Consider the following 17,874-nt stretch of genomic DNA (forward strand, 5'->3'; position numbering starts at 1 on the left):
CCTCAGCCAACCACTTCCCTTCTTGTGGCATTTTTCACAATTCAGAGTGAATTTCCTGTCTATTCACCTATCTCTCCCTGCAAGCTGAGGTTATTATGAGGACAGGGACCTTATCTGCTCTGTTTACTGTATTTGCAGGTATTTCTTAAACATAGAAAAGCAGTAGTAATACTAGTCAGCTTTTTTAATTTAGCTCATAATAAGTGCCAGGCACTGACATAAGTATTTATATGTACAAGTATTAACTCATTTAATCGTGAGGTGGGTGCTATTTTTTCCATTTCACAGGTGAAGGAAGAGAAGCACAGAGAAATTAAGTAAATTGCCCAAAGTAACACAGCTTGTAAGTGGCAGTGGAGGGATTCAAACCCAGGTAGTCTGGCTCCAGAGTCCATATTGGAAGAGGGGGTGATTAATTCTATTGGGGAGAGGTAAAAGGTCAGGGGAGGCTTTATCAGAAATAACATCTTCTATTTTAAAATTCAAAAAAAAAAAAAAAGAAATAACATCTGAACCAGGTTTTGAAGAGTGAAGAGGAGTTTGCCACCTGGGCAAGGAGCAGGGCTTTGCAGCCTTGGCCTCCTCCCATGACTACCTTTCAATGCAAAAGCATCTTCCTGAGGGGCAAATGGAAAGCAGTGGGCAGGACTGGCCAATGAGGCTTAGACAGGGAGAATGCCTTAGATGGCATCCAGTTTCAGCCTGAGTCACCCATGGGTGGGGCGAGGCAGGTTACACATACCCTAGAGCTCTGCTCCTTCTGTCCCTGCGTGGGTAAGGACACTCCCCTGCCTTTTCCTCTTGCACTAAGATTTGAGGCTGAACCATGCCCCCCTTCTTGTAGGGATTGGCTCACCACCTCAGAAGGAAAATCCCAGCAAACACCCCTTGGGTCAGGTGCAGGCCCAAAGCAGACCTGCAGCCTCTGAGGGCAGTGGGGAGTTTCCTCAAAACCCTACTCGGCCTATCCTCAGCCTGACCTCTCAAACTCTGGGAGCCACCCCTGACTCAGGAGGCCCCCAACTCTTAAAGCTCCAGACCTTTTTAAGAGACTGGCTCTCAAGGGAATTCCAGGATGTAAGTACAGATGAAGAGGAGGTGCTTCACAGCACCATCTGCCCTGACCCTGTCCCTGGGAGAGCCCTGAGCCTGACCTAGCCCTGCCACCTCTTTCTACTGTTGGGATAACTGAAGCCCGGAGGAGGGAAGAGACTTGCCATTGGCTGGATGAAACTCGGGTCTCCTGAGTCCGACCAGCACTCTTCTCACTAAACAGCCCCATCTCTTCTGTCCTCTCTGTCCTGGCCTTTCAAATTGACCTGGAAGACTCTACCAGGCACCTTCATGCATACCATTCATTCATTCATTCATTCATTCTGCAAACCCTTACTAGTCTCCTTCTAAATGTCAGACACTGAGCTGGGCCCCTGACCTCAGGGGATGACAAACTGATGTGTAAGGCAAACACATTCGCAGACTTTTACAATCCACTCTGATTAAGCCACAGCGGAGACCTTTCGTCACCTTATTCTCAGGGTAGACGCACAGAATATACCGTATGTATGGACCACTGAAGAAGGAGTGACATGGGGATGGTGGCTGACAGGGTGAGAGGGCTGAGTTAGACTTCAGAGCTTCTCCTCAACCTCTCTGTGCCCCCATCACTCAGCACCTCCTCCGTGACCATGGGCTGAGGACAAGAGACCTCAACCCCCAGCTGTGTTGGTTGATCTAGACCTGGGCTGTCTGTCCTGATGGCCATGGGGCCTGTGTGCATGTTTCAATTTAAATTAATGAAAATGGGATAAAATTTAAAATTCAGTTCCTCAGTTTTGCTAGTCACATGTGGCAACCATACTGAGCAGCACAAGTCATAGATCATTGGCGGCATCCAGAAAGTTCTTGTGAACCATGATGCTAGTCCATAGCAGCGACTCACCTTTTGAATTCGAACGTATTTGGGAATTGACAGGAAATTGCCAAGTCTTCATTTTGCCAGAAAAAATTTAAAGCAGTAATAATGTTTTTTTTTTTAAATGGTCTGGCCGATGTGGCTCAGTGGTTGACCACTGACCTATGAACCCTCCTGGTCACAGTTCAATTCCAGGTCAGGGCACATGTTGGGGTTGCATACTCCATCCAATTCCCAGTCAGAGGCATGCAGGAGATAGCCAATCAACGATTCTCTGTCACCACTGATGTTTCTATCACCTTCTCTCTCTTCCTCCCTGAATTCAACAGAAATACATAGATTTAAAAACAAAACATGAACACTAAAAGTAATATGAAAGTTTTTATTAGGGCTGGGGTTTAAAATAGCCACATTAAGGGATATCCATGGAACAACTGGAGAATATTGATTGTGTATTGGATAATTGTATTGTGGTTATGGAGGAGACTGCCTGTTATTTGGAGGATTTAGGGGTGAAATATGAGGATGTCTGCAGTTAACTCCCTTGTGTCTGAGGGAGAAAAACATTTTACATATACTAGTATGTGTGTGTGTGTGTGTGTGTGTCTGTGTGTGTGTGTGTATCCTATATAATAAAAGGCTAATATGCAAATCGACCGAACAGAGGAAAGACCAGTCGCTATTACGTGCACTGACCACCAGGGGGCAGACACTCAACGCAGGAGCTGCCCCCTGGTGGTCAGTGTGCTCCCACAGGGGAAGCGCTGCTCAGCCAGAAGCCGGGCTCATGGCTGGTGAGCACAGTGGGGGTGGCGGGAGCCTCTACTGCCTCTGTGGCAGTCGGACATCCCCCGAGGGCTCCTGGACTGTGAGAGGGTGCAGGCTGGGCTGAGGGACACTCCCCCCCACCCCCCAAGTGCACGAATCTCGCGCACCGGGCCTCTAGTGTATATATATATATATATATATATATATATATATATATATATATATATAGAGAGAGAGAGAGAGAGAGAGAGAGAGAGAGAGAGAGAGAGAGAGAGAGAGACATGGGGTGAGCAAATGTGTCCCTATGTTAACAACTCATGAACCTAGGTGAATCTTATAGGAAGTTTGAGAATTTTTCAAAATAAAAGTTGGGGGGAATAAGAAGTGAAGACAGTGGTTACTCCACTGCCCAGCAGATCATGAGGGCTCCTGCAGGGCTGCGCTGGTGCTCCAGTTCTTGACGTGGGATGCTGGTTACATGATATTGTAATGGGTCGAATTGTGCCTCTCTCCCCGGCAATCTATGAATGTCACCTTATTTGGAAAAAGGGTCTTTGTAGCTGTAATTAAGTTAAGGATCCTGAGATGAGATCATTCTGTATTAGAATGGGCCCTAAACCCATTGGTGACCTTATCGGAGACCCAGAGGAGAAGGTTGTGTGAAGATGGAGGCAGAGATATTGGAGTGATGCAACCACAAGCCAAGGAACTGCTGGAGCCCCCAGAAGCTGGACGAGTCCAGGAAGGATTCTCCCCCAGAGCCTTCGGGGTGTATGGTCCTGCTGACACCCTGACTTCAGGCTTCTCTCCTCCAAAACTAAGAGAATAACTTTCTGTTGTTTTAGGTCACCAGGTTTGTGGTACTTTGTTACAACAGCCCTAGGTGTTCCAGGGTGTTCACTTAGTGGCAATTCATCAAGCTGTACCCTTATGATTTGTGTACATTTCTCTACGCATGTTATACTCCTTAAAAAATGTACTGAAAAAATAAATAAACCAGAATGACTATCTATTATCAGCATTCATTTTAAAAATTTAAAGGCCTAGTAAGGACATAATCTCAAAATAAAAGATAGGCCCTTAAAATGAAATTTCACTTTATGATACTCTTTTCCTTCCTTTTGCTAAGAATCCGCAAACATAGCCATTCTAGCTCAGCACCAGCTGCAGATCAGCTACATCAGAATCCCTTGGGGAGTTTTGAAAAATACAGAATCCCAGACAGAGAGGTCACGAAGACAAGATAGAGAGTCCAGAAATAGACCCAAATACATGTGGGAATTTAGTATATGCTAAAGGTGGCATTTCAATTTAGTGGGGGAAGACAGATTATTCAATATGGTGTTGGTTCAATTGGCTAGCCACCTGGAAAAAAATAAAGCTGTACCTCTACCTCATTCTATTCACCAAAATAAATTCCAGATGGATGAAACTTTTAATTAAGGGGAAAAACACCCTAAAAGGACATCATGAGAATATAAGGCGTTTTCTTCTTATAATCTTGAGGTAAGAATTGCCTTTAACAAACATTTACTCAATACTTATTCTCTAACTTTGCTTGGTGCTGGAGATGGAGACAAGCGGAGGTGCTTGCCTTCTAGAACTCAAGCTGGTGCGGGTGATCTAGAACAGTGGTTCCCAAGTTTTAAGATTTCACTGTTACGAATAATTTAATAATTTTTGTTTGCTTTTTTTAAAAAAATATATTTTGTTGATTTTTTACAGAGAGGAAGGGAGAGAGATAGAAAGTTAGAAACATCGATGAGAGAGAAACATCGATCAGCTGCCTCCTGCACATCTCCTACTGGGGATATGCCCGCAACCCAGGTACATGCCCTTGACCGGAATCGAACCTGGGACCTTTCAGTCTGCAGGCCGACGCTCTATCCACTGAGCCAAACCGGTTTCAGCATGCTTTTTAATAATCTCAGAGTGGGGGGAAGCAAGTTTATATGCACAATGCATGATCGCAAAGCAGTTATAAAAAAGGATTCATACATTTCATTAGGTAAAACCAGATGGTCAAAAACAACAAAACAAGAATAGCCTTGATGGGAAGGGGCGTGGGGATGAAGACAGATTGCTTGATGAGTGTGAGGTTTCCTTTTGGGGGGATAAAAAATGTTTTGGAACTAGTTAGAGGTGGTGATTGTGCAACATTATGAATGTACTAAATACTACTGAATTGTGAACTTGAAAAAAAACACTTTTAAATGATTAATTTTGTTATGTGAATTTCACTTCAATGAAAAAATAAATAGGAATACAAATTTTGAAATCAACTTTTAAAAACCTTTAAGTGCCTCACTGGGAAAAATTTTAACGTAAGGGGAAGATAAGAATTCATTTCTCTAATATACAAAGAGTTCTGACAAATCAATAAGGCAAAGATAAACAATCAGTGTTGGTAAGGACATGGAGCAACAGACAACCTCATTTATCATTGGTAAGAATGTAAATTGGCATAAACTCTGATAATGTAATTTGGAAATAATTTAAATGGACAGAACTTTTGACCCAGCAATTTCACTGCTGAGATCCTTCTCTTACAGATATCCTATCTAATAAAAGAGAAAAATGGTAATTGGCGTACGACGATACCCTTTTCATTGGCTAATCAGGGCTATATGCAAATTAACTGCCAACTAAGATTGGCAGTTAACTGCCAGCTAAGATTGGCAGTTAACTGCCAACAAGATGGCAGTTAATTTGCATATGTAGGCACAATGCAGGGAGGCGAAAGGGAAAGCAGGAAGAAGCCCCCTGCCACTGACAGTGATCGGAAACCCAGGGGGGAGCTAAGAGCTGGGGGGCAGGGCAAAAGCGGCCCTGGGGCCGCCTTGGCCCTGCCCCCCAGCCATGATCGGAGAATCAGGCGCCTTTTCCACCCTGGCCAGTGATAGCAGGAAGTAGGGGTGGAGCCAGCGATGGGAGCTGGGCACGGTCGAAGCTGGCAGTCCCAGGAGCTAGGGGTCCCTTGCCTGGGCCTAAAGCGAAGCCCACGATCGTGGGGCCGCTGCAGCTGCGGGTCCCCGCTGCCCGAGCCGGACGCCTCAGCCAGAGGCATTAGGCCTGGGCAGGGGCGGAGCCTGCAACGCGGGGAGGTGGGGGTTCCCTGCCCAGGCCTGACACCTCTGCCAGAGGCCTCAGGCCTGGTCAAGGGGCCGATCCAGTGATTGGTGATCGGAGGGTGATGAGGGTCAACTCCTCTGGCCGAGGCATCAGGCCTGGGTGGGGGGCGGAGCCGGGGATTGGGGGGATATGATGGTCCCCTTGCCCAGGCCTGAAGCCTGGGTCAGAGGCGTCAGGCTTGGGCGGGGGGTGGAGCCAGCGATCAGAGGGAGATGGGGGTACCCTGCCCAGGCATGATTCCTGGGCCAGAGGCCTCAGGCCTGGGCGGGGGCCAGAGCCAGTGATCAGGGGGAGATGGGGGTCCCCTGTCCATGCCTGATACCTCTGGCGGAGGCGTCAGGCCTGGGCAAGGGGCCGATCAGGCGATCGGAGGGTGATGGGGGTCTACGCCTCTGGCTGAGGCATCAGGCCTGGGCTGGGGGCAGAACCAGTGATGGGGGGAAATGAGGGTCCCCTGCCCAGGCCTGACACCTCTGTCAGAGGCGTCAGGCCTGGGCAAGGGGCCGATCCTGCGATTGGAGGGTGATGGGGGTCAACGCCTGAGGGCTCCCAGTATGTGAGAGGGAGCAGGCTGGGCTGAGGGACACTCCCCTCACACACACACACACACACACACACACACACACACACACACACACACACCCAGTGCACGAATTTCGTGCACCGGGCCCCTAGTACTTACATAAGTGTTCATTGTACTATGCTGGCAACTCAAGCAAACATATAGGTTCAAAGGTATTTTTTGCAGCACTATTTATAATAGCAAACAACCTAAGTGCTCATCAGTGGGGAACTGGTTAAACATAGTACATCTCTGGGTAGTGGATCCTACTCAGATGTATCTATGTGTGCTTAGGGAAAACTATTCAGACAAGAACTATTAAGGGTGTATTTGGGGGGACGGGTGTCCACAACACTTAGTATTATATATCCAGTGTGTGCAGACCTTTAAAATTTTTCTGGAGGGTACACAAGTAGCCGATAACAGTAGTTATGTATAGAAAGTCACACTCAAGATTGGGGGACAAGGAGAGAGATTTTTTACCTAAACTTCATATCTTTTCATACTTCTTGAATTTTTAAAAAAAAAGATATTTTATTGATTTTTCCACAGAAAGGAGGGGAGAGAGATAGTGAGAAACATCTATGAGAGAGAAACATTGATCAGCTGCCTCCCGCATGCCTCCTACTGGGGATATGCCCGCAACCAAGGTACATGCCCTTGACCAGAATCGAACCCGGGACCCTTGAGTCCACAGGCCGACACTCAATCCACTGAGCCAAACCGGTCAGGGCCTTCTTGAATTTTTTAAAAATGCGAACATATGTTACCCTTATGTATACCGCTTTTTAAGGTTAATTTTTTAAATTATGAAATAGCTTAGGCATAGGAAAAGTGTAGATAATAATGAAACAGCCCTGGCCAGTAGCTCAGTGGTTAGAGCGTCTGCCCACACACTGAAGGGTCTCGGGTTCGATTCCTGGTCAAGGGCAAGTGCCTGGGTTGCATGTGGAAGTGGCAACCAATCCATGTTTCTCTTTCTCTCCCTCCCTCCCTTCCACTCCTGTCTGGGCATGTGGGAGCGGCAACCAATGGATGTTTCTCTTTCTCTCCCTTCCTCCCTCCACTCCTCTAAAAAAAAACAAAATCAATGGAAAAATATTCTTGGGCAAGGATTAACAAAAAAATCCCATATAATAAAAGGCTAATAAGCAAATCGACTGAATGGCAGAACGACCGGTTGCTATGATGCATACTGACCACCAGGGGGCAGATGCTCAACGCAGGAGCTGCCCCTGGTGGTCAGTGCGCTCAACCAGAAGCTGGGTTCACAGCTGGCGAGTGCAGCAGCAGTGGCGGGAGCCTCTCCTACCTCTGCTGCAGCGCTAAGGATGTCTGACTGACAGCTTAGGCCCGCTCCCCGCATCAGTCAGACATCCCTCGAGGGCTCCCAGACTGCAAGAGGGCACAGGCTAGGCTGAGGGACCCCCCTCCAAGTGCATGAATTTCGTGCACCAGGCCTCTAGTAAATAAATAAACAAACTCAGGTTCCCAACACCCATCTATAATAATAAAAGTGTAACATGCAAATCGACCTAAGGACTGAACAGCAGAACAATCATCTGGATGATCTTCCAGACGACCATGCTATGACACCCACTGGCACCAGACCAGCCAAGGCGGGTGTAATGCGATTGGTTGGGGGCCCAGCCATCGCCCTATGATTACCCTGCAGAGGGAGGCCCAGGCCACCAGCCAGCAGGGCAATCAATCGGGGGCTCTACGATCGCCCCAAAGAGGGAAGCCCAGGCCACCAACTGGGGGCTGCAGTGGATGGGCGGGGCCTACCTCTTTGGGCAATCAATCACGGGCCTCCTGGACTGAGAGGGCACAGGCCGTGCTGAGGGACCCCCTCCTCCCACCTCAAGTGCATGAATTTCATGCACCGGGCCTCTAGTATTAAATAATTTAACATGACAGACACAACTTGAAGACCCCTGTACATCTTTCTGCAACCTCACTCCCCATCCCCTCCCTAGAGGTAACACCATTCTGAATTTGATGTTATCAGATATCCATTTCGTTCATCTGTTTGTTTTTTGCTGTTATTTACTTAAACAACAGAAATTTATTTCTCACAGTTCCAGAAACTGTAAGTCAGAGCTCAGGATGCCAGTATGCTCGGGTTTTAGTGAGGGCTCTCTTTCTGGCTTGCAGGCAGCCTCCTTCTTGCTTTGTTTTCACATGACAGAGAGCCAGGCATGCATGTTTTTATTCCCATGCATTTAAAAAAATCTTTTAGCTCTAGACAGTTTTTCTCAGTGGGTAGAGCATTGGCTTGTGGACTGAAGGATCTCAGGTTTGATTCTGATCAAGGGCACGTGCCCGATTGTGGGCTCCATCCCCAGTAGGGGGCATGCAAGAGGCAGCCCATCAATGATTCTCTCTCATCATTGATGTTTCGATCTCTCTCTTCCTCTCTGCAGTAAAAATATTTTTAAAAAATCTTTTATAACTTCCTTATCTATCAATTGACAGTATATTGTTTTGCATGTTTTATTCTTTATATAAATAACTAGGGGCCCGGTGCACGAAATTCGTGCACTGGGTGTGTGTGGGGGGGAGTGTCCCTCAGCCCAGCCAGCCCCCTCTCACATACTGGGAGCCCTCAGGCGTTGACCCCCATCACCCTCCGATCGCAGGATCGGCCCCTTGCCCAGGCCTGACGCCTCTGACCCAAGCTTCAGGCCTGGGCAGGGGACCCCCATCTCCCTCTGATCGCTTGCTCCACCCCCCGCCCAAGCCTGACGCCTCTGACCCAAGCTTCAGGCCTGGGCAAGGGGACCATCATATCCCCCCAAACCCCAGCTCTGCCCCCCACCCAGGCCTGATGCCTCGGCCAGAGGAGTTGACCCTCATCACACTCCGATCACCAATCACTGGATCGGCCCCTTGACCAGGCCTGAGGCCTCTGGCCGAGGCGTCCGGCCCGGGCAGCGGGGACCCACAGCTGCAGCGGCCCCGCGATCGTGGGCTTCGCTTTAGGCCCAGGCAAGGGACCCCTAGCTCCCGGGACTGCCAGCTTCGACCGTGCCCAGCTCCCATTGCTGGCTCCACCCCTACTTCCTGCTATCACTGGCCAGGGCAGAAAAGGCGCCTGATTCTCCGATCATGGCTGGGGGGCAGGGCCAAGGCGGCCCCAGGGCCGCCTTGGCCCTGCCCCCCAGCTCTTAGCTCCCCCCTGGGTTTCCGATCACTGTCAGTGGCAGGGGGCTTCTTCCTGCTTTCCCTTTCGCCTCCCTGCATTGTGCCTACATATGCAAATTAACCGCCATCTTGTTGGCAGTTAACTGCCAATCTTAGTTGGCAGTTAACTGTCAATCATAGTTGGCAGTTAACTGCCAATCATAGTTGGCAGTTAATTTGCATATAGCCCTGATTAGCCAATGAAAAGGGTATCGTTGTACGCCAATTACCATTTTTCTCTTTTATTAGATAGGATGTTCATCTATACAGTATAGTTCTTAGACCCAGGCAAGTCGGGTCTTGGACCCTGAGTTTTAGAGGGGTCTCCTCCTGGCCCTTCTCTGTCTGTGCCCTCATGGGGCAAGGACTCCAAGGGAACATGCACACATGGAGTCTGTGAGCCTCTTGTAGACCACAGTCTGGTTACTCTGGACCCCAGAACTCCAGGCCCAAACAGCCTCCAGCGCTATGCAGTGCCTAAGCGGGACTTTCTCCAGGGTGCACCCTCCTGAGGGTGAGCCATCTACCTAAGTGTGCACCCTAGGCCAAGGGGTGACCTTTTGGGGAGAGGTAGGGTGGGGAGTAAGTGGAGCTGAACCTTCGCTGGAGTGCCCGCACACAAAAGGAGGCATGAGGGTGCGATTCTGATGGGAATAGGCAGCCATTTGTATTTTTGCCTTGGACTCTCCTCCCTCCTCTCCTATATGCACATTAAATTCTATGCATTTTGACAACTTGCTTTTCCCCTCAACATTACATTTTTGAGCATTATCTATGGTAATATCTATAGCTCCAGTTTACTCATTTTCTCTCCCTTACAGCATGCACTCAAAGTTTTAAAAGTTTCAGATCCCTGATGCCTCACTCAGAAGATTCTGATGTGGGAGGAGGGGCCAGGTGGGCTGAAGCGTCTGCATCTTTTGGAAACTGCACGATGCAGCTTGGCAGCTCGTTTTAAGAACCACGGGGGGATAAACCCCTCTTGGAGTGCCCCTGGCTTTGCACAGGCCAACCCTGTCACTTTCTGCTATCCCTCCTTGTGTCTCCAAGGTCTGTCTGGACCGGCTCTGCGCAGGCCACCAGCCCAGCAGCCTGGTTCATGTCTGGGAGAGCTGGCGAAGGCAGCGGGCGCCCCCTGCTGGATACAAACGCAAGCTGAGCAGATTGTCCTTCCTCCCTGGATCTCTGGCCACAAGCACCCAGCCCCCACCCCCTACCCCCCCCAGCCTTTAGTAGCACTTGGACGCAAATTGCCATCTATTCTGCTCTCAGAAAGTGTTCTCACATAACAGACTCTCTATGGAATCTTTATTATGGATAAAAGAGTGTGTGGTTGAGAAACTGCCCGGCTCAAATCCTAGTTTATTCTCTGATCATTGTGTGACCTCAGGCAAATCAGTAGACTGCTGAATAACTCAGTTCCTCATGGATAAAATGGGGCAGTAATGTTGCCTACCTCATAGGCCTGCTTTGAAGATTAGCATGTAAAGGGGTGCCTGCAGCTCTAGTTGCTATCCGATGCCAGTCCCAGGGCTAATGACTTCTCACAGTGACCCAGAGCTTACTGGTCCAGGAACTGCTCTGTGCTCTTTCTGTTGACTGCCTATATCATTTGATCATCACAACTCATGATGTGAGTGTGCTTATGTTCACCCCCATTTTACAAAGGAGGAAACTGAGGCACAGAGAGATCAATCAAAGGCTCACAGCTCACAGCTTGTCACAACCATGATTTGAACCCAGGCAATTACACTCCAGAGCCCATGCTTTTTTGTTTTTTAATCAATTTTAGAGAGGAAGGAGGAATGAGAGAAAGACAGACAGACAGACATTGATTAGTTGCCTCCTGTATACACCAGGGATCAACTGGGATTGAAACTGAAACAGCACAGCAGGTGTGGCTCAGTGGTTGAATATCAACCCATGAACCAGGAGGTCACCAGTTAGATTCTAGGTCAGGGCACATGCCTGGGTTTTGGGCTCGATCCCCAGTAGGGGGCATGCAGGAGGCAGCCAATCAATGATTCTCTCTCATCATTGATGTTTCTATCTCTCCCTCTCCCTTCCTCTCTGAAATCAGTAAAAATCTATTTTTTAAAAAGCCTAGGTATGTGCCCTGACCAGGAATCAAACCTGAGAACCTTCAGGGCACAGGACGATGCTCCAACCAACTGAGCCACACTGGCCAGAGCCTATGCTTTTAGTTATTTAGTTATTTAGGTAGTTAATCCTCACCCAAGGATATTTTTCCTTTTTTTTTTAGGGAGAGTAGAAGAGAGAGGGAAAGACTGAGAGAAACATCAATGTGAGAGAAACACACTGATTGCTTGTCTCCTGCACCAGCCCCCAGGGCCCAGGCCAGGGAGGAGCCAGCAACCAAGGTACGTGCCCGTGACCGGAATTGAACCCGGGACCTTTTGGTCCGCAGGCAGACACTCTACTGAGCCAAACCGGCTAGAGCAGAGCCCATGCTTTCAATCACTGCATTCTCATGGCAATTTGGGGGCATGTACTCTGCCTGTTATACAGCTGGGAACACTGCGGCTCAGGGAGGTGAAGCGACTTGTCTCAGATCATACATCTAATTAGTACTGGAGCCCTGGCCCAGACTTGCCCCAGTTCTGTCTCCTTGCATTATCTGATGTAATTCCATGGCAACCCAGCAGGCATGGTGACCCTGTGACAAGTTAGGGCATTGATCTGAGATGGTTGAATGACTTGCTCAAGGTCACAGAGCCAGTTAGTAGGGAGCTTTTCCTGTTGGGAGTAGAGCCCAAGGACATTCTGTTCAGGGCCCAGCACCTCTGCAGCACCCTGCTGCAGCCCCTGGCCATCTCTTATCTTTATGATCACAGCTCCTGTTCCTAGGAATGCGAGTTTAGCACCACTTGCTTCCAGGCCAGTCTCAGCACAGCTGTCAAAGTTGTGTTCTCAAGCTGTCACTCATCTGAAACCTGGCCTCAGCATTGGCTCATGGAGCTTTCTGTATGACATGGAAGTCAGATTCCATTCCCCTGCCCTCAGTAGGAGGCAGCTGGTATCTTGGAAGGAGCAAGATGCTGGAGCCAGACAATTCAAGGTTGAAATCCAGCTGGACAAACATCCTCACCTCCTTGAACTCCCATTTCATCACTTCTAACATGGGGAAAATGATCTGTGCTTTGCAGGCTCCTGTGAGAATAAAATGCAATAAAGTATATACAGCATCTGGTACGCAGTGGGTGCTGAGTAAATGTTAGCTCCCTTTGCTAGTTCTGTGCTGCAGACTCTCATCTGCTGTGCATGCCCCCGCCTCACAGGCCCAGAAGTCACCACCGTCCCCTCCAAGATGGTCCCTTGAGCTGTATGAGAGGTCTCTGAGCCAGAGTTGGGTGAGTGTAGAGCACACATCCTCTGTTGTGCCTGGGGCAGAGGGAAAGGGTATACAAGCCCTGGGCTCACAGGCAGAATAACAGTATCATATATAACTCTTTGGTCAATGGCTGGAGACTAACTGAGCACCTACTATGTACCAGTAACTGTTCCTGGTAATAACCTTCAGTATTAAATAAGACAAGATCCCTGTTTCATACACAGCAGGTCCTTGAATAGTCATTTCATTCAACTTCATTTCGTTATAGGAACTTAATTTAACTATTGTTTATATCAATTAGCCGATGCTAATTATAGCTCATTTTGTTTCACTGTACCTCATTTTGAGGGCGGGGGTGGCTTCAGCAGCTACAGTGTTTCCTCTGTGGTTTTAGCTCCTGGGTGGCCCCAGTTCTTGGTCTTGGAAATGCCATCTCCTCCCTTTATAGATCAGACTCAGGGAAGGTTGTGGCTTCCTGAGTTACTAATCTCAAATTTGCCTCAACTTCTCCTGGCTGTTCTTTCTGCCCACCAACTTTGTAACTAAGTCTCCATATTAGATTCCCTCTTCCCAGAATCGTCTGGCATAGTCTTATTTTCCTAGCTAGATCCCTGCTATTGTGTTTCTGTTTCCTTGTCTATAGAGTGGGGATTTATTCATTTAATGAGTAAGTATCTAGTAGCTTTCTTGTGACTATAACCTGTGTTAAGTGGGAATATAGGAAACAAGACAGATTAAAAGACACGAAAATCCAGGCACTGCTTACTCTCATGGCTCTGTAATGCTCAGATGAGATGTTTACATAAATGTCACCTGCTGTTTGTGTCTCAGGAATTGCCATCACAAGCAAACACTATTTGGATTATAGACTATTTTCTGAATCCAACTGTTCTTGTCCTAGGGTCTTTCGCCACCACCCTCTAACCCCTCCAATACTGAAAGAGAAAGATTTAGGACAGATTAAAGGAAGCTTTAATTTACACCATGGGGAGTCAACTTATGCGGCTCATTATCCCAAGCGGTGGTACAGTTTTAAGCACAGGTTTAGCTAAACTCATAGATGGCAGTGGCAGGGTGAGAGAAGGTAGAGATGAGTCCCAGAGCACCCACCTGCTGACTGCCTGCTCTCCGCTCTGCTACCCTCCTGTGGCATCTAGCACAAAGGCAGAAGCACGGGACTGGGAGTCAGGACACCAGGGTTTGAACCCCAGATCTGCTGGCCAGCAAATGCACGACCTCAGACAAGCCGTTTCATTTCTCTTGAGCTTCTGTTACTTTGACTGTAACATGGGAATCCTGAGAATACCTAGGAGGGTCTCTACTTGTTGTGATGGTTAGTTTAGAAATGCATGTAAAGCACCTACTGCAGTACCTGGGAGTTGGAAAGAGCACAATAAACGTTTGCTTGTGTGATGACTATCTGCTGCAGGCGACCTGGCTGGAATCGCAGTCCTTGCATTACACTAGGAAACTTGTAGTGGGATTTTGAGCCACTCAGCTTTTCTCTCTGGGCTTCAGTTTCCCCACCTGCAAAAAGGAAAAATAGTAACCATCCTGCCTGATTCAGGAAAGTATCATCTAAGACCCAGGTATAATTATTACTACATGAGCAATGATACCGGGTTCTAAGCATGGAGTTTGGAGCCAGACTGCTGGCTTTCAATCCCAGCTCCACCCCTTACTTATAGATAAAATGCTTAGAAAATGACTAGGTACAGAGTATTTTTAAAAAATATATTTTTGTTGATTTCTGAGAGGAAGGAGGATAGATAGAAACATCAGTAATGAGAATCATTGATTGGCTGCCTCCTGCACACCCCACACTAGGAATCGAGCCTGCAACCGGGCATGTGTCCTGACCGGGAATCAGACTGTGACCTCCTGACTCATAGGTCGACATTCAACCACTGAGCCACACTGGCTGGGCCCCCTGCTCCCTTTAGAAAATATGGTACAACAAAGCACTTGTACAGGGTGTTTTCCCCTCTTGGCTCCGCTCCTCAGCATTTGTCTCAAAAGGTATACTTTAATGTCCTTCTGACCTAGAGGCCCTTCCCTGCTTCTAGAAGTCTTCCTATCAAAACTGAGGCCAGAACTACAAACTGCATGTTCTGATGGGAAGAATCCTGGATTAGCAGCCAGAAGACCAGGGTTGGCTTGCTTGTCTTTGTGATGGAGGCATTCTGATATGCTGTTTCCAAGGAGCCATGCATGACCTTGGACCATGAGCTTTCCCTCTCTGGACCTTGGGCTCTTCTGTTCCATGATGAGGCTTTTACCTTCTGTATGATAACATTCTGCAATCTTATGATTTGCTGGCAAAGGCCAAGGTCAGGGTTGAGCCTTAGACTAGGGATAGGAATGGGTACTGGGGGACTACTACTGAGTACCATGACATCTTTGAGGCAGGACACATCCTATCAGCATGAGGTGGGAGTGGGTTGGAGGGGCTCTATAGAAATGAGGAATCAGGTTGATGTTGGAAAACTACCAGTTGAGTGCAAAACCAACCTGTCATTATGCCACTGTTGACCCAACTCTCCAGGGCTGCTCTGGGGGCCTGGTCCTGCCAGATGGGAGGAGGAGGAGAAGAGGGAGCCAAGTCCATCCAGAGGCCTCATGCTCTATTCACCCTGCCAAAACCTGCTCCTACAAAAGGACCAGGGGACCCCCCTCATGCTCAGGTGCATACAAATTACAACAGCTCAAAACACCCTTTATCTGTTTAAATAGATTTTCTTTAAAGAAATTTTTAAGATTCCCCCCCCCCAAAAAAAATTGTATTTTTCAAATGAGGAATATACGTTGTGCAACAAAGAGACTTAGGGATAAACCAGGGCACCGGGCTCCTTCGCAAAATGCTAAAAAGTCTTAAACAGAGGGTAGGGCCAAAGAGGGCATTTCAGGCATCAGGAGGAGGTGCACACCTTTCTGAAGGGCTGCAAACGTACATCTACACCATCTACACTGAGCAGAGGAGGGCTGTGGACCATGTCCTGACCTCCAACTTGATTAGTGTAACACAGACAGCAGGCGACCCCCCCCCTCGCCCCCTTTAGCCACGCGGGATAGTTCCAAGACTCCTCCCAGTGGATGCCTGAAACCTTGGACATAGGTCATGTAAATTACCTACACATACACACCTATGATAAAGGTAATTTAGTGTATAAATTAGGCAAGTAAGATATTAACAACAATAAATAATAAGATGGAAACAATTATGACAATAAATTGTAATAAAAGCTATGGAACATGGCCTCCCTCTCTGATAACTGATCTGATCATTGAGAGGGCCACTGAGTGACTAAAAGGGAGGTGTCATAGATACAGGGTGGATGCTCAGGACAGGAATGATCCCCATCCCGGGAAGGAACTGGATGGCACAAGATTCTCTCACACTCCTCAGAACAGCGTGCAATGTAAAGCTTGTGAGCTGCTGATTTCTGGAATTTTCCATTTAATATTTTCAGACCACAGTTGACCCTGGGTAACTGAAACCTTGGAAAGCAAGACACTGGGGGGGGGGGGGGGGGGGACGGACTACTGCATTATGCAAAGCTCACTAAGGGCCAAGTACGGAATCCTCTCCATTTCCCCAACTCGTTGGGACTTGCCGCCCAAATCCTTTTACTTGAAGTGACCTTGGACCAGCCACATCCCATCCCAGGACCTCAGTGCCCCCATCTGCACAACAGGAATTACAAGTTCCCCATCTGCCAAGACACATCAAACCTAATCGAGAAGGATGCGATTACTAGTTCGGTGAGAGTATTCAGTAACCGGCAAGAGCCAGGAAAAATGACTGATAACACTTATTTCTCCACCTCCAAGTCAAAACCTCCCGGTCGCTGCAAGCTTTTCTGAGCGGTTCCGGGAAAGGCGTGGTCAGCCACTGGGAGCCACGCCCCCGGGCAGCAGGGCGGCCTTCGCCGCGCCCAACTCTGCGGCCCAAGGTAGGAACCCAGCGGTGGGACGTATCGCTCCCTTTGTAACCCTCCACCAAGAGAGGAAGTAGTTCCCCGACCCGTAGCGGGCTCCGTCACCCATACTAGGCCACAAATAAACCCTAGCCCCTCTCCAGACTCAACTATGACTTTGTGGCCTCAGGGACACCTTCCGGCACACTGAAAACCGGTCTTTCCCCAGGTCGCCGTAGGAAGTAGTTCCGGCTCAAGCTAGGCCGATGGGTCCCTCCGCAGCAGGCAAAATAAGATGGCGACCTCGTCGATGCCGGAGTCGGAGAGAAACGCGGCCACGGAAGCGTCAGGTGAGCGTCGGGTAGAGTCAGGCCACCCCACTGCACCCTGCCGTGAAGTGGACCCACACTGCGGGAATACCCGGCGGCAAGGTCCCGGCCGGCGGGGCTGTCCGAACAGGGCCCTGGGGTCCCAGGCCCTTGGGTCGCTCTCGCAGTTGCCTGAGCGGAAACCCGGCGCCGCCACAAGATGGCGTCGGGCCTGGAGCGCAGGCAGCGCCGGGGACAGCCCCGAGTCGCCAGGCCCCGGGACCGTAGCTGTCAGCCCCCTCCGCAAGGAAGTAGGGGAAGGGGGAGCGAGCCACTGACCAAGGGGGCCTGCGGGCTGTACCACCGACCCTGCACCCGGGGGAACTCGGAATGCCGAAGGGCGGAACCACTGAGCCCTGACGGGACCCTTAGAGCGACCCACACCGAGAGAATCGTGGAGGGGAGGAGAGAAGGGTTATCCCGCCATTGACCACCCTCCCGGGGATGGGGAAGGGCCCTGGGCTGGGAAGCAAGGCTTCTCGGTCCCGTTTTCCCGAAGCTTCCCTCTCTACACACGAGAAAGACCCGCCCGGTCGGAGACTCAGTCTGTTCGTCAGCGCAATGGGCGCACGGGGGCCGCTGGGTGGGCCGTGGTTGCCGGCGGCAGTGACGGGGCCCACCTGTCACCTCTTCTCTCAGAGTGAAGGCCCCGGACCCCGCGCACCCTGGTCGGGCGG

At 49.2% G+C, this 17,874-nt stretch overlaps 1 protein-coding gene across 2 annotated transcripts in view; it reads right to left on the reverse strand.

Moving 5' to 3' along the window:
* MMP9 (matrix metallopeptidase 9) overlaps positions 1 to 17,839 on the reverse strand; it is a 37,600-nt gene extending 19,761 nt beyond the window's left edge. Inside the window, exons 1-2 of one of the 2 annotated variants that reach the window (XM_059706901.1) lie at positions 17,133 to 17,839; positions 14,285 to 14,439 (exon numbers count right to left, since the gene is read on the reverse strand). In XM_059706901.1, coding sequence (XP_059562884.1) covers positions 14,285 to 14,371 — 87 coding nt within the window. In that variant the 5' untranslated portion in view covers positions 14,372 to 14,439; positions 17,133 to 17,839. Of the gene's footprint in view, positions 1 to 14,284; positions 14,440 to 17,000 lie in introns of both variants that reach the window. The other variant, XM_059706900.1, reaches the window with a different exon arrangement.
* Between the last annotated feature and the right edge of the window lie 35 nt (positions 17,840 to 17,874).

The sequence above is a fragment of the Myotis daubentonii genome, chromosome 8, assembly GCF_963259705.1.
Source record: "Myotis daubentonii chromosome 8, mMyoDau2.1, whole genome shotgun sequence".
Classification (NCBI taxonomy): domain Eukaryota; kingdom Metazoa; phylum Chordata; class Mammalia; order Chiroptera; family Vespertilionidae; genus Myotis; species Myotis daubentonii.